Source organism: Neovison vison, chromosome 1 (assembly GCF_020171115.1).
Source record: "Neovison vison isolate M4711 chromosome 1, ASM_NN_V1, whole genome shotgun sequence".
Lineage (NCBI taxonomy): Eukaryota > Metazoa > Chordata > Mammalia > Carnivora > Mustelidae > Neogale > Neogale vison.
Window position 1 is genome coordinate 93,113,504 of NC_058091.1, and position 17,684 is coordinate 93,131,187.

General features: G+C 42.7%; 1 protein-coding gene across 1 annotated transcript in view; it reads left to right on the forward strand.

Moving 5' to 3' along the window:
- The window catches only part of MEP1A (meprin A subunit alpha), a 37,088-nt gene extending 20,229 nt beyond the window's left edge, over positions 1-16,859 (forward strand). Inside the window, 7 exon segments of the mRNA XM_044237464.1 lie at positions 2,368-2,589; positions 3,568-3,717; positions 6,415-6,630; positions 10,728-11,201; positions 12,051-12,224; positions 12,739-13,039; positions 16,328-16,859. Of these exon segments, the coding sequence (XP_044093399.1) occupies positions 2,368-2,589; positions 3,568-3,717; positions 6,415-6,630; positions 10,728-11,201; positions 12,051-12,224; positions 12,739-13,039; positions 16,328-16,484 (1,694 nt within the window). The 3' untranslated portion in view covers positions 16,485-16,859.
- Positions 16,860-17,684: the final 825 nt, after the last annotated feature.

Genomic DNA, 17,684 nt, shown 5'->3' on the forward strand with positions numbered 1-17,684 from the left:
TCTTCAACCAAGGAAAGACTTCAATTTCTAGGGTCCAGCAGTAGTACGCAAACTACAGCCCATGGTTCATATTCTCTTGTGTTTTTGTAAATAAAGTTTCATGGGAACACAGCCATGCCCATGTATTTACATACTTCCATGGCTGCTTTTGTGCTACTGTGACAGAGTTGAGTAGCGTGACAGAGACCACATGACTTGCAAAGTCAAAAATATTTTCCTTTATACAAAGGATTTGCCAACTGGCCTCCGGTTTATAATGTCACTTCCTCTTCAAGGCTCTCAGCTTCGAGTTCCCTGAAAACAGGACCTTGCCTGTCCTGCTGCTGCCAGGGGCCACCACCACTGAGCACAGCTCCCAGTATGTAGACAGTAGGCACAGCAAAAAGGTGTTGCCTAACATCTTAACAAATTATTCAAAACATGTATTTGGCAAAGCTTTCGGATAAGAATCCTTGAATAATAAAGAATAAAAGGATCCATTCTAACCTGATGGTTTTATTTATTTATTTTTTAAAAATGGAACGACCACTTTATTTTTTTATTATTTTTTAAAGATTTTATCTATTTATTTGACAGAGACAGATCACAAGTAGGCAGAGAGGCAGGCAGAGACAGAGAGAGAGGGAAGCAGGCTCCCTGCTGAGTCCCAATGCGGAACTCGATCCCAGGACCCTGAGATCATGACCTGAGCCAAAGGCAGCAGCTTAACCCACTGAGCCACCCAGGCGCCCCTAACCTGATGACTTTAGTGAAAGTTAAGGAAAAACTATCCAGTGAATTCGAATGTGCTGTTTTAAGATCTCACCAGGAGTCACAAGCAGACCTCAGACCAAGCCCCGGTCCTTATGCTGGTCAGATATTCTTTACAGTTGTATCCCTTAGGGTAGGACAACCTAGGATCAAATGCTTCTCCCTTCCCTGTTTGGGTCATTTATTTATTACAGTCCTGTGCCAACTTTGAATATGCTTTGAGCCCTTCCAAGGGCAGTCTCCATGAAATCCCATGATTTAGGAGGATGAAGCACTGGTATTCTCATTTTACAGCTCAAGTGTTGATCAACTGGGTTCTTTGGCTTTTCCAAAAGCATTTAGAGACTCCCTCTCTAGCACCTGCTGGCCCACATTGTGTGGCTCATCTTCAGTCCTAAATGCACCTGCATTGATGTCTTTCCATGCTGGTTACATGTTCTTCCCTTTAATTGTTACAAACAGCTGGATGGGAAGCTAGAAAAGAAGACCCTGAAGATGGGAAGTCATGATGGGGGAGTCGAAAGCATCTCACTAAGATTTCCTGTCACTCCCTAAGAAGGAAATTAAAAATCTGTGAACTTCCCATTATTGCAACTGAAACAGTAAAGTCCTGATGGCTCATGGATTAAAAGAACATCTGACCGGTTTCTCATTTCAGCATTCCACATGGCAGCATATATTACCTTGGGCTGATCCCCTAAAAGTATTTTCCTTTTCTATTTTGAAAGGAAAGTCAGTTTTACTCTTCCTATTTTATTTTTCTCTGTAAGAGGCTATTTCTGAAAAAGTGTGTGAACCTTGATTGCCAAGATACCCCTTTCTTGACAGCTGTTTCCCTTTCCCTCTGCCCCTTGGATTTCCTTTTTCTAACCCATGGAAGAGCTGGCCAGGTACAGCTCTTGGTGGATGAGGTACTTGCCTGTTAGCAAGATGTATCAATCCTGAGTATTTTCCTGAATTCAGAAATTCCTTTTCCTCCTGTTGGGAATACATACCACCACTTTGACATTTTATCCTCTCTTCCTTAAAACCTTATACATATACATACACACACATTTATTCATTTATTTGTTTATTTGTAAAATGAATCTTTGATTTAAACATACACATCTATTTGCGGTGGGTGGGAGGTTGGATGAGCCTGGTGGTGGGTATTGTGTAGGGGCACGTATTGCATGCACGTATTGCATGGAGCACTGGGTGTGGTTCATAAACAATAAATTCTGGAACACTGAAAAGAAATTTAAAAAATAAATAAAAATTTAAAAATATATGTATATACATATATTTAATAATTTGTATGTAAAATTTATCCATTAATTATAACATGTCTTTTTATTTTAATATAGTTTTAATTTTCATAAGTGTATATACTATTATAGAATTTAGTATCATTATATTATTTGTTACTATTAATAATGTGTGTTAATTTCATGTACCTCATGCTAATCATAAAACATTAAATATGTATATATATTTAAATCAACTATTCATTCATTTTCTCTTCTTTTCTTTCTTTTTTTGGGTCACTGGGTCTCTGCTTAAAATCTAGTTAAAGAGGGTAGAACAGAAGAAACAAAGTATTTGAACGGGACCTGTGGCTTCTTTCTCTGTTAGGTTTTGAGCACAACTTTAACACCTATGATGACACCTTCATCACAGACCTCAATACCCCCTATGACTATGAATCTTTGATGCACTATGAGCCTTTCTCATTTAACAAGAACGACAGTGCTCCTACCATCACGGCCAAGATCCCTGAGTTCAACAGCATCATTGGGCAGCGTCTGGATTTCAGTGCCACTGATTTAGAGAGGCTGAACCGAATGTACAATTGCAGTGAGTACCGCTGGGTCTGAGAAGTAGGTAAACAGACCTCAACAGGGTTTCCGCCCAGCCCTTCAGTTTCCCCTACATTTCCCTTCGCTGTTCCTTCCTGTTCTAGTTAAGGAAAATGGACAAACCACATAACCTTAGTTTATCTCTGGAGTAGAAAAAAATTGTAACACCTGCCTTGTTACAGGTGGGTTATGAAAATCAATTATGTGGTCGTATTTTACAAAGTAAAAGTATTGGACCGATGATGTAAGGGGCTGTAATTATCCAGCTTCTTCAGTGTCCTTTTGAAGGGCGTATCCTTGTGTAAAGCTCAGCATAGGGGATGGTCTTGAAAGTATCTTTTATCCTGAAAAGTTCTTACCCAAGTTAGTTGTTCTAGAGTCATCTAGTGCTCAGAGACTAAAATGACCCTTTAGTCTTCAGAGACTTTTTTTTTTAAAGATTTTATTTATTTATTTGACAGACAGAGATCACAAGTAGGCAGAGAGGCAGGCAGAGAGAGAGGAGGAAGCAGGCTCCCTGCAGAACAGAGAGTCCCATTGGGGGAGGGGGGGCTCGATCCCAGGACCCTGGGATTATGACCTGAACTGAAGACAGAGGCTTTAACCCACTGAGCCACCCAGGTACCCCCTCTGGGACACATTTTTAAATTCTGTTCAGTATGCATGGACAGAAGATGTACTAAATACAAAGATCTACCATGTACCTCCTTCTTGACCTAAAGGAGGTCTTGGTTGACATTTACAGCAAAGCACAACGACAGGTCTTTCTATCCTTTGACTCTGGGAGGTGGGTAGGGCTGCAGCTATGTTGGGTGTTCTAAGATGTAACGGGTGACAGCAGGATTTGCATTAAGGAAAAGTCAAGAAAATGTGCTGTGTCTAAACAATGAGGTCTTTTTAGCTTAAGACATTAGATTAGGTCTGTGAAATAATATGACTTAAATTTTTAACCAAGGGACAAAAATATCATTTGCAGCTACAACTCACACACTTTTGGACCATTGTGCTTTTGAGAAAGCAAACATCTGTGGGATGATTCAGGGTACCAGAGATGATGCTGACTGGGTCCATGAGGATGGCACTCAGTCTGGACAAGTGGATCACACCTTGGTGGGACAATGCAGAGGTGAGTGAAGGCGGAAATTAAGCACACTGAGTGGTTCATCAGGTTCAATTAGGGAATGACAACAGGCAGGTTTTGCCTCAAATGCAATGTTAGTTATCAAACTTGGAAATCCAGGCAAGCACAAAGAACATTTCTCATATCTTAATTATCAACTCAGTAAAAAGTATGTAGTTTCTGGGCATGCAAAAGAAAGATGCCTTTAAGTGATGATAAAACTAGTATAGACATATGGTTGATAAGACATGGTTTTGTAAATAAAGGTAATGTCTCTAGAGCAGTACCCTACAATACAGCTATAAGGCAAGCCACATATGCAATGTGAAATTTCTAGGAGCCACATAAAAAAGAAACAAGAGAAATTCTTTTTAACCAAACATTTTATTTAACCCAATATATTCAAAATATTTGATATGTAATAAATAGTAAGGTTATTAATGAGCTACTCTACATTTTTTATGCTCGGTATTATAGCACATGTCAGTTTGGACTGGCCACCATTCAAGGGCTCAGGGGCCACATATGTTGGGTAGCCCCCTAGTGGATGGCCTGGCTTCAGATAGTTCTTATGAGTGGTTTGTGTAGTGGAAAGACCACAAAATCAGATGGACCTGGATTCGAAACCTGGCTCCACCCCTTGCTAATTCTAACCATGGGTAGTTGTTTTTGTCGGTGTCCTTTTTTAAGTCTTCCTTTTGTAAATCTCTCTAACTGGTCCAGGATATTGATACTTACCAGCAAAGATAGAAGAAGCTAACGTATAGAAAACCTCCAGCTGCAGACCAGCAACTTTTCTTTCCATTTTTTCCCATCTTCCCTTCCTGTCTACAGGTTACATTTATTTTTTTATTTCTATTTTAGCATCCTTTTATGTTGTGCCCGTCTCAGATATAACCTTGGCCCTATAGATCATAATCAGTTTTTAAAGATTAGGCTGTTACAAAGTCCCTCAGTCTCTGCCTGTGTCTGTCAATTGGATTTCCTTCACAGAAGGGACCCAGGTGGTCACCCAGAAGCCAGGCCACTGGGGTCAGAGGTCACAAACAATGGCTGCTCTTCCTCCGGTCATGGCAATGGGTGAAAGTCTATGCCACCCATCATATCAAACACATAATCTCCAGTGTCCAAAGGGAATCTCAGTCTGAAGTTCCCTCTAAATTTCCATCATAGTATCTCATCCAATCTCTCCTGCGGACTTTTGCTAGGGTTAGCTGAACAGAAGAGTGACCGTCCTGTGAGGGAAACGTGTTAGAACAGTGTTCCAGCACCTTAATAGGAAAGGAAGGGACCACACCCCGAGAGAAATATCTAGAAAAGTTTTACCAGGTGAACTTGGGCAGCTAGAGACCACTAGTGGTGTTGCGGTAGATGTAGAGACTCAAAGAGCATGAAGGGTCCTTGGGATAGAAGCCACCTCCCATTTGAAACCAGGAGAGATGAATGGATACCTTTGAATTAGTGGCCCTGGATGAGCAAGAATTCAGGTCTCCCAGCACCCAAACCTGGGTTATTAGGCTCTCATTTCCTATCCCTCAGTACCCCCCGGGTGGAATTCCTCAGAAAGGACCATCTGGAGACCTTCTTAGCCATGTGAGCTAACCCAGGCACTGGTTTTATTTAACCGAAGCACTCAGTAATTCACAATGCCGAGAGCTCAGGCTAGTAAGCTCAAGTACAGAGAATGACATGCAAGAACGTATAATTTTTCCTAATATAATATTAAAGTCATTAGATATTTTTAAAGCTTTGTAGAGAGCCCATTCAAACAGTGATGCTTGTTGCCATCATGGAAGGTACAATGCTCCACATATGAGGCAGGATGAAGTGGAGAGCCACAGGGCCAAAGTACCTAAAACTGTCGTAGGTGCTCACTTTGTTTTTACTTTATGAGATATTTTGAGTGGATACTTTGGTAAGAAGCTGAATTCTGGAGTACAATTTAAAGGACTTCTTTATATGCAAGAATCATTCTTTGTGTTTCCCTGTGATGTGCTGATTTTCCAAACGATGTATGCCTTTAGCTGCCTGCCATTTTGCAGGAAGAGAGCTCTAAGATATAGGAGTTGAGCAGACCTCAGGTTGGTTATAAACCCAGACACTTCTCACCCTCCTTTTCAGTGTTCTTTCCAAGCTTTCTTTATGTTCAGGACAAATCCTCAACTAGTCCCGTAATAAGCCTTGAATGCCCTTCTTACCTCATGGTAAAGATGACTTTGCCTCGGATAATGCATCCAATTAAGGCTAGAAACAGGACAGACAGAACCCTTATCATTGCAAGTATTTCAATTCCAGTCCCTAAACATTGGAATCCCATTGTCTTTCTACAGCTAGGAAATCGGCTCCTTTCCTTGGAATGGATCTTTAAACAAGAAAACAGATAAGGAAAATAAGCATTCAGCTCAAAGAGGCTAAATTCCATCAAGCTTTGCTTAAAGTCCATATCTCATTAAGTCAGAGGAGTACATTTCATGAGCTTGGGGACAAAGGCAGTGGGGAGCTGGGGCTTTCACCAGGGAGTCTGTCCATGGAGGCAGAAAGAAAACACACCACTTTCTTTTCATTTCTTTTAGTTTACCCCAGAAGGGTTCTGGCTTTGTTGCCTGCGTAATGGCTGTTGCTCACTGATTCACTTTACGGGAGCCCAGGATGCCCCGGGGTGGGGCCACTGGAGATGGTTCACTGGGCTGCTCCTCCCAACAGGCGCTGGATACTTCATGCACTTCAGCACCAGCTCGGGGATGGCAGAAGAGGCAGCTCTCCTAGAGTCCCGGATTCTTTACCCAAAGAGGAAGCAGCAGTGCCTGCAGTTTTTCTATAAAATGACAGGAAGCCCTTCAGATCGACTCGTCATCTGGGTCAAGAGGGATGACAGCACAGGCAATGTTCGCAAGCTGGTGAAGTTGCAGACCTTCCAAGGTACCTGGAGACATTCATGCAGGGGCTGGTTTGGCTCAAGTCTGGAATCCTGCTGTGTCTTCTCCTTCCCTTTCCCCTTCCTTTGCTCCCTTCCTCCCCTCTCTTTGTGCCTTCTTCTCCTCTTCCTCCTCCTCTCCCCCTTTTCCCTCCTTTTCTTCCAGCCCCCTCTTCCTTATCTAAGGGCCCACTATAATAACTGGTATGTTTTAAGCCCTCCATGAATATTTTAAGCCCTCAGAAATCAGAAACCACATTGAAAATTTGGGCAAGGCTGAAATATACTTTTGAAAGAGGCCAATCAGAATACAGAAATCTGATTTCCACTACAGCTCTGGAGACAGCCAGGGCAGAGAAAATGGGTGATTCGGGGGTAGAGCTGGAAATAAAAGGGAAGCGGGAGATGGTGCTGCTAGAGAGAGAATGGTTTGGTAGTTGACAAGTGTTTCTTCACCTGTTTTATTTGTTTATTTATTTATTATATTTTATTACGTTCAATTAGCCAACATCTAGTACCGTTATTTAATACACTGGACTAATGTGAAGCCTACTTGTGAAGTTGGAGGGAAACAGGATGTGTGTAAATATTAACTTAATTATATTGTTTCTAGACTTCTAAGGATAATTTTATGTATCTCTACAAGAGGGTCAGCATGAAAACCTTAAAATACTAAGGGAGATAATTGGATTTGAGGTTAATCTGGGTGTAAATCAAGATCCAGGGTTATAGAGATTCATTTTTACATTCTTTTGTGGTGGTGGGGTTCATTGCAACCAGAAGAGACACACATTCATCTCCATTCAATGAAGAAGTTCTCCATTAAAATGAGTCCCGACAGGGGCGCCCGAGTGGTTCAGTGGTTTAAAGCCTCTGCCTTCGGCTCAGGTCATGATCCCAGGGTCTTGCGATGGAGCCCCGCATCGGGCTCTCTGCTCAGCGGCGAGCCTGCTTCCTCCTCTCTCTGCCTGCCTCTCTGCCTACTTGTAATCTCGGTCTGTCAAATATATAAATAAATCTTTAAAAAATAAAATAAAATAAAATAAAATAAAATAAAAGGAGTCCCTACAGACAAAACATCATTTGAGTACTTCCAGAAGAAGCTGCTGCTCTTGAAGCCTGGAAGCTTCCTTAGAGGTCACTCCAGAGAACAGGTGTCTGAATGACTTCTACCCAGGCCCTCCGTAGGCTACCTGGGAGTGCAACAGATAATGGTTTGGAGGGTTCTCTTTTCTGGCTGACATGTACAGAGCATCTCTATCAAATGGAGGGATGACAGCTAGGAGCTCTTCAAGAGTTGGGAATTTGCTATGTTACCAAGGATTGTACTTTTTTAATGAGACAATGAATTAAAATCTCAGTAATCCTGATGGGATCTATTATGGCTCACTTCTGTATAAAGCTGACAATGTCAGCTTCGTAAGCACAGAATCAACCAAACAACCTTCTCACGCTTCACTTATTTCCTGACACTGCTCTGCTTTGAGTTCCATTGACTTCAAAGTGTGTCTCTGTTCAGTTTCCTAAGAGTGCCACAGGAGTGGATTTCTAAAGTAGCTCATTCTGATCCTGACTTGTAAATGAAGCTTTTCTAAAATATTAGTTGAATATCATTTAATGTTTGTGTGGTATTCAACTTAAGATAGTTACAACTTTTTAAAATTTTAAATATATGGAGACTTTATTTCTTTATTTATACTTTTTCCACGTTTTTATTTATTTTATTTCTTTAAATTTAAATTTTGTTAGTTACCATGCAGTGCAATGTTGGTTTCTGGAGTAGAATTCAGGGATTCATCACTTCCATCACTTACATGAACACCCAGTGCTCATCACAAGTGCTGTCCTTAACGTTCATCATCCTTCTAGGCCCTCCCCTGCCCGCCTGCCTCTAGCAACCCTCAGTTTGTTCTCTATCATTAAGAGTCCTTTATGGCTTGTTTTGAATAGCTCTTCACTTTAGCAAGTCATATTTTTTAACCGTAATACTTACATAAAAATGTGTCTACCTCTCTCCATGTATATAAATGTATCGATGTTTATGTGCGAACTTAAATGCAAAATGTTTGCATACAGATGTGTGTATGTACACACACATTTCTGTTTTTACTGAAGCTAGGATACCCTTATAGGTGACAAATTGGAAAAAACAAGGATGAGATTGTGTCCCAAATAATCTTAGTATTACTTATCATCTGCCTGATTCAGCAGCTCCGTGGAAGCATGGAAAGGAAGCATTCTTAAAGACTTTACAGTTGAGTCTCTGCCTACATGGTAATGGGCCCTTGGGTCTTCCTTCTAGTACCATGTTCCCACATTTCAATCTCAAGGTGACAATCCATATGAAGATGGTTTAACCCTGTTGAGTAAATAGTAAAAATCTTGTATGTCTGTCCTTATTCCAGACATCCTACACCCATTACATCTCAGATCCATGCATCCTCCATGTGACTGCAGTCCTGTCCCCAGGAGATGGTACTTACATCTGTTTATAGGTTATAGATGTGGTCAATGTGCCCTCCCAAGCCCTCTCCTCTGTGTGCAGGTAACCTAATCACACAGGCCATAACCAGCTCCACTCCAGAAAACAGAAAGTTAGACCTGTCCCTTGAAGTCATCCTGAGAGAGAGTGACTGACAACAAAGGGAGATAAAGTCATTCTTCAGTCTGGTGAGAACAGAGCTCTGTACGTAGATTTCTGGTTATAACATACAAGAAGGAGGAAAAATACTTCCAAAGCCCTCTGGCCAATTGCATTTCAGACTAAACTTCTGTAACACTCATCTGTTTAAATTCATCTGTTGAAATTCATTTTAGCCAACAGGATCCCCACTTGGGATCTAGCATTTTTCTTTCCCTTTCAGAGTCCCGGGTTAAGGCACACTGTCTGACTGCCAAAGTAGGGGCAAATCCTTAACCAGTTCTGAGTTGCTGTGGCCTGGAGGTTTCCTCTGCCTAGACCTTCAAGCTCCTTTCTGGGTTCTTATGCTGAGCAACAGGAACCCATGTTCGAGAACAGCCTTCTCAACTTCTTACCTCGGGTCTTTATTCAAAATTCTCACTTCCAGCTCAGTCTCAGGAAAAAACAACAACAACAACAAAAAAACCCAGTAGACCTAATTTTCACTAGAATGTGACTTATCTGGATAGTGGCAACTTTTTTTGTATTATTATTATTTTTTTTAAAGTATGGATCCCCTACTTGGTGGGATTTCAGATAATACAAAGAGAAAAATTTGGATGTTAGTGGGTGAGTTGGTCTTGCGTAGGGGAGATCCAATTTGTCTTGTATGTGAATATTCACTCCAGAACATACCATATATTTCTCTGGCATCAAGTCATGGGTTGGACCATATGAAATCACCATTATTTGACTTTGAGCTTACAAAATGGCTATTTTTATGGTTCAGCCTATTACTTGGGTATTCAGTGCAAACATTAGGGGATAGGGTGCATTTATACTATGAAGCCCAGGGGGAAACACTGAACCTCTGGAACTGAATGATAATGGAAAACAAATTCTGATTAAGACTTGAATATGAGGGGCGCCTGGGTGGCTCAGTCCTTGGGCGTTTGCCTTTGGCTCAATTCATGATCCCAGGGTCCCAGGATTGAACCCCACATTGGGCTCCCTGCTCCGTGGGAAGCCTGCTTTCCCTCTCCCGCTTCTCCTGCTTGTGTTCCTGCTGCTCTCGCTGTCTGTCAAATAAATAAATAAAATCTTAAAAAAAGATTGAAATCTGAATATTAAAATAAACCATAGGGAAAAGTTTCTCAACCAGTTTATAACATAGGGATATTGTGAGGATTAAATTAGATACTTCATATAAAGCAGTTGGCATGCAGGGCGTCTGGGTGGCTCAGTCAGTTAGGGGTCTGACTCTTGATTTCAGTTTAGGTTATGATCTCATGGTCTGACTCAGTGCAGAGCGTGCTTGTCCCTCTCCCTCTGCTGCCCCCGCCCCAGCTCTCTCTCTCACTCTCTTTCTCTCTCACACAAATAAATAAATAAAATCTTTAAAGCACTTTGCGTGCTAGCAGGCTTATAGGCCACACTTAAATGTTGAACACAGTTGTCACCAACCTTCTCCTCTGTCCTCAGGAGATTTGGACCAAAATTGGAAAATTGCCCATGTGACGCTCAGAGAAGAAAAGAAGTTTCGCTATCTATTCCAGGGCACAAAAGGCGACCCCCAGAACTCAAATGGGGGAATTTACCTGGATGATATCACTCTGACGGAAACCCCATGTCCTACAGGCGTTTGGACCATACGGAATATCTCCCAGGTCCTTCAGAACACGGTTCCAGGGCAGATGCTCCGGAGCCCTCGATTCTACAACTCAGAGGGATATGGTTTTGGGTTGACCCTATACCCCAATGGCAGACTCAACTCCAGTAGCCCTGGCTACCTAGGACTTACTTTTCACCTGTACAGTGGGGAGAATGATGCTATCCTGGAGTGGCCAGTGGAAAACAGACAGGCGGTAATGACCATCCTCGACCAGGAACCTGATGCTAGAAATAGAATGTCCTCAAGCATGGTGTTCACTACCTCCAGGTCCCATACATCTTCAGGTAGGTGCTCTAAAATCTGCTGCTCCACTGGAAAGGGCCAGTGGATGTGATTCCCATGTGGATACAAGAGATGAACATTCCTCTTGCATTTCCTTTTTGGGTACATCAGCACCATAGTCATGCTGGAATATTAAGTCACATTTTCAGCATTATCTTATCTCCCTTCTCTTTTCCAAATTCACTTATCAAACATTTGTTAAGGACTTTCACTCTGCCAAACTCAGTGCCAGTACCTAGAATATAAGCCAACCAGGCAGTACCTGCTTCCTCGAATGCAGTCTACATGAGAAGATAGATACTGCTTGTCTCTTAGCAATTGTTCAGAATTTGCTAGCCTCCATGCAGAACTAATGCACTGACTCCTAAAATACCAGTGATCATCAGTATGTTAATGGGATAAACTCATATCAAAAAGAAATGAGCAGGAGGGTATGTGCTATGATGTGCGCTGTGAAATGTGTAAACCTGATGATTCACAGACCCATACTCCTGGGGCAAAGAATACATTACATATGAATAAAAATAATTTTAAAAAATTAAAAAAACAAATGGGCAGATTTTTAAATTTTTCACATGAAAAGTCTTAAGCCTTAAAAGGAAGAGCACTCATTGTCCCTTTGTCTTCACTGAGGAAGTAACTTGGTAATGGACAATTTGACCCTTCAGAGCTCTGGTTCTTTGCCCTTCCCCCTTACCAATTCTGCGTTTTAATTTTCCTGGAAAATATAAATAATCTGATATTTTTCCAACATATTTTTTTTCTAACAAAACTTATATACTCATTAAAGGGAAGTTGGAGAATGAAGTGTAAAGAGATAATGTGATGTCATGTTACTTATAACTTTGCAGCAATAAATGGCTCCGTCATCTGGGACAGGCCATCCATTGTGGGAAACTACGATAACGACTGTGGTTGTTTTAGAAGCATCGACTGGGGCTGGAGTAATGTCATCTCCCACCAAATGCTAAAAAGGAAGAGTTTCCTTAAAAATGATGACCTTATACTTTTTGTGGACTTTGAAGGTACTTTTGCAGATCTTCCTGAATAACTAATCCTATGTTCTGGGACTTCTACTGATTTTGCACCGATTTTTGAGCATCTCATGGAGGGTGGGGAAATTTTTTTTTTTTTTTTTTTGAGGACCAGGAAAAAAAAAAAAAGATGGCCTCTAGGAGAGCTATTGCTCAAGGATTCACATCTTTAACTGTTCTTGGGAGAAACTAAAACTTTGGTGTCATCTTTTTGATAATTTATTAAATATGATAGCTTGCTGACTTCAATTTAGTTTAGATCACTCTAGCTGTGCTAGCTTTGTGCTTCCTTTTCCAAGTTATAACAAATAAAAATGTGAATGGATTACTTTGAAAATAAAAATCGCTAACATGAGAATCAGCTGGATTCCAACCACCTTTCCGTGTCACTGAAGGTGGCTTCCATGAGGGATGGAGGTGGCCCAGGGAACTTTCTCCAGAAGTGAAAATTAATCTAATCAGATGTTAATTGCCTTTCTTCCTCACCACCCTCTATTTCCTCAAGATATCACCTACCTTAACCAGACTGAAGTTCCAGCTCAAGGCACAAGGCTGTCTCCCCAAGGCCTTGTTCTCCAGGATCAGGAGCAGCAGATCTCAGAAGAATATTCAGGAAAGGTCTTGTTAGAGAAGGCGCTCCCCGGCAACCTGGACCAGGGACAGCCAGGCCGACAGAAGCGATCAGTGGAGAACACAGGCCCTCTGGAAGACCACAACTGGCCACAGTACTTCAGAGATCCATGTGACCCGAACCCTTGCCAAAATGAAGGCATCTGTGTGAATGTGAAGGGGATGGCGAGCTGCAGGTAGGCTCTGTGGCCAGTGGGGAGGTAGTGAGGGGGTCAGCAGAGGTGAGCCAAACATTTGCCTCACCTGGGAAAAGACTCTGTTCTCAGGTTAGGGCAAGGACTACATCAGAGGGTCACTTTGACCCCACAAAGCTGTGCTCTGCATCAGTGGGCTTGTGCTGTCAGAGCATAGCCGGGGTCCTGCCAGGGCAGAGGGGTCCTAAATCTCCCAACTCTTGGCTTTCATCCCTTGCCCACCTCTAGGATGTGGTCAACAACATCTTGAATGTTGTTGGGATTTTGAACTCCCCTGCAGCGGTCACAAATGTTCCAGAGCTTTTAGCCCAGGAACGGCATGACCTGCCTCAGTGGAAATGAAGACCACGCTTAAATCTTTACTGACTGCCAGTGTTTTTGTTAATTATGATTAATTATTATTTCTATCATCTATTTGTTCTATTGTACTATGATTATAGTTATGTTTTCAATAATAGTAATATGAATATCTGATAGTTTTTGACAGCTTGCTATATAGATCATGTGCTTCCCTGAACAGTACACATGCATGATCCCAGTTATTCCTCACAACCACCTTGTGACATAAGGACCCTTGTTCTCCCCATTTGGCACATAAAGAAGTTGAAGCTTAGAGAGGCGAAATAATAAGACTAACATTTCCCAGATGGCAAATACCAGAGCTGAGACGTGCATCTGTGTCTGTCTGCACAGTTTGCTAGATTTAATATTTCTTTTCATAATTTTTGTTGTTTGCATAAAATATTTCATAAAATGATATACATATTGAAAGCATCAGTTTCATGTGGCGAAAGAATGGCAGAGGTAGCGACTGGCTTCTTGGCTCAAAAGACCTAGGTTTCTTCAGTGTCCTTTTCAATCTCCACTTTGTTTCTTCTTTTTTAAGCTTTATGTTGAAATTATTTTAGATTTACAGGTACATTTGCAAAAACACTGCAGACCTTCCCATTCACAAATGTTCACATCTGACACAACCTTAGCAAAATTAGCAAAGCCGAGAAATGAGCAATAATGCAACTAAATGCAATTAGCAATAGCATTTGCTAAACCACAGCCCTCATTCAGATCTCTCCACTCTTTTTGCCAATGTCCTTTTTTTGTTCTGGGATCTAATTCAGGGCCCCTTATTATATTCGGTTTCACGTCTCCTTAACCTCCTTCACGCTAGGACAACCCCTCCGTCTGCCCCCCCATTCACTACCTCGACACTTTTGAAGAGTCCTGCTCAGTTATTTTGTACATTGCTCCTCCATTTGGTTGTGTCTAATGTTTTCTCATGATTATATTGAGATCGTACATTTTTGGCAAGAAGAGCAAAGATGAGGTACACCCCTTCTTGGTGGGCCATATGAGGGGCACGTGATGTCCAAGGAGTTACGGCTGGTGATTGTGACCTTGATTCCCGGGCCACAGGGTGTCCGTTCCCCACTCTGCTGTTAAGACATGTCTTGGGAGAGACATTCAGAGACCGTGCAGGCATCCTGCTTTTTCTAGAATCCTCACCTGCTCATGTCATCATCCATTGGCGGACATATTGCCACGATGGCCCTGAAATAGTCCAGTGGCGATTTTCCATCTCCCGCACTCCCTCTGTGTTCAGTAAGTGAAGTTCTGCTGGAAAGAATAAGGGTCCACTCCTCCCGATTCATTGATTCATGCAACTCGTTATTTATATCACGAAGGGCGCATCAATGTTTACTTTCTTCCCTGGGCCATAGTTCCGTAACGCCAGTCTTGCCTTTGCTGCTCATGGCGTCCCGGCCTTGACCTTTGGCGGCTCTTCTAGATTGACTCCTGTGCTGTCTCGGCACCCGCTCCCCGTTTTGTGAATAGTCTTACTTTCTGGCATCACAGGATACTCTAGGCTTACCTTTTGTTTTCCACGTCCCAGGAATAAACCACTTTTCCCAACAGTGCTTGTTTCTTTCATCAGAGAATGCCCTCGTCGTTTCTTGAGGGTTCCACAGCCGTGGGTCTGTGCCTCTCAGCTGATGGGGCCTTGGATACTAGATTTCCATATGTGTCCCAGCTGGCTTTACCCTCAGAGTAAGGAAGGCCATGGTTTCCACTTGTGTATCACCCTCTACTCAGCCAAATCATCCCTTTTCCACAAACCTGCAGTGTGCGGGATAAGGTCCTCTAAGGGAATCCTCGAGAATATCATTAAACTGTGTTTTGGAGGGGACTAGGCCAGAGAAAAATTGAACAAACTTGTTATTAGGCGCTTATTTTTTAAAAAAGATTTTATTGATTCATTTGACAGAAAAAGAGAGAGAGAGAGAAAGAGAGAGCACATGCACAGCTGGGATGGGGGCAGCAGAGGGATAGGGAGAAGCAGACCCCCCACTGTGCAGGGGGCCCAATGCAGGAATTGATCCAAGGACCCTGGGATCATGACCTGAGCGGAACACAGATGTTTAAATGACCAAGCCACCCAGGAGCCCCTATTCCACACTGACTTTTAAGAAGCTGATGTCTAGGCTAGTGATGAGGGAGGTAAAATAGTACCAGAATGAGTAAAAGGAGTAACTTTTTTACTTTTGTCACATTTGGCTCCGTGGTTAGACTTTGTGATGAGAATGTTGTTTGAAACAAAGTCTGCCATTGCCCCAGAAGTGAGGAAACATCACCCCCATACCTTGGGTCTGATATTAGTTGATCTCTCCACCAGATGACATTAAAACACAAACAAGCAAACCCAAGGTGTGGACTCTGTGGGTCTGTCTACCCACAGAGGGCAGGAGTCAGTGTGCTTAGGATCTCACAGATTTCGGGGTGGCCTGGGAGATGGATGGCAGGATCCTCACCTTACGGCAACATTTTAATTGATGCCGTCTAGAAGTTCTCAAGCTCCATATGATGCTCAGGGTCAGACTCTTATCTGGAGAATTTCCCTTGTAACTTACAGTCTGAAGCGGTGGGGGCCACATATTCTTTAAATGCCCCAAACCTTCCTCCTGAGCCTTGCACTCAGGCCAGGACACCTGGTCTGGAGACAGGCTTCCAGGGATTAGACGTCAAGTCTAACCCTGTGACCTTGAGCATGTGATTTAACCTCTCTGCAAAATGAGGATATGAGAAGGGTAATAAACACCCCCTCCTCGGGCTGTTGCAAGATTGAACTGACTCATACAAAGCCTTTGGAATGGGGCCAGGCATATGGGGCCACTGACTCCTTGTCCCCTGCCACTGTGGCAGTCGGTGCTGGCTGCTCCAGAGCGCTCGAGGCTCAGGTGTGTCCCACACTCCTCTTGTGTCCTCTCCCCCCAGGTGTGTCTCCAGTCATGCCTTCTTCTACACGGGGGAGCGCTGCCAGGCCATGCAAGTGCACGGCAGCGTCCTGGGTCTGCTGATCGGGGGCACAGCCGGCGTGATCTTCCTGACCTTCACCATCATCTCCATGCTTTCCCAAAGGGCAAGTCAGTGACCTGCCTGCTGACCTCGGCCAGATCACAGAAGCACCTTCTCTACTCAGACCTTTCTTTCTGGGCCTGAGTGCAGACTGGGGCGGTTTTCGTCAGCTCTGCTTTGAACAGGCCTCCAAGGACCGCGGCCTCCAGCCTCCTGTGTGATCATTCTGTTTATTCTGCCCACCCCACCGCCCGCCCATCCTCACAGGGTTCTGTTACCCTGCTCTGTGCTCCAAATGTAGCTCATGTGGCCTGGGACAGTCCTCATTACACTTCATTGTCAATCCCTTGTTTAATCGACCTTCTTTCCCAACGACTGTAAACTCCATGTGGACGGGCCTGAATTTACCATGTTCGCTCTAATGCCCGGACATGTGCCTGGCGGGCCCATCGTGAGAACTCAAAAAACTGTGAGTGAATGAACTGATAATGAATGAAGAACTAAGTTATAGAAACTCTCATTTCCACTGCAAATAAAATAAATGTGATGAAACCTGCATGCTGTTTATATTAAAATTGAATACTTCTTTTGCTTCAGACGTGATAGTATTCTTTCTTTTTTTTTTTTAAGATTTTATTTATTCATTTGACAGACAGAGATCGTAAGTAGGCAGAGAGGCAGGCAGAGAGAGAGGAGGAAGCAGGCTCCCCGCAGAGCAAAGAGCCCGATGTGGAGCTTGATCCCAGGACCCTGAGATCATGACCTGAGCTGAAGGCAGAGGCTTAACCCACTGAGCCACCCAGGTGCCCCCATGATAATATTCTTTAAAGACTTATGTGTTAGAGGAAAGATTCCTACTTACAGCTGCACTTTCAGACATTTGATCTCCTTTTCCCCTATCTAAAAATAGGTCTTCAAATATTTATAAATTCAATAAATATTTAGTCGGTACCTTCTGTGTCCCAGCATTGTGTGTGTGTGTGTGTGTGTGTGTGTGTAGAGGGAGAGCTGTCCAAAGCTCTTCCTTAGATCTTTTTAAGTCTAAAGCATATTTTACATACTATTCATGTAGAAAATTATTATATTAGCAAACTGACAGGAGCTAATAGAAGAAAGTTTCAAAGAAGTAGCTTTAGACACACTTTCTTTCCACAGTTCCTAAGGAGATAAAACTATTTGGGGCAAGAAGTTTCTAAAATAGATCAAGTCAAAGGAAATCTGGTCAGTACAAGCTCCACAGAGAGATGGCTCTGGATGTTTAATAAAAGAAAAGGTT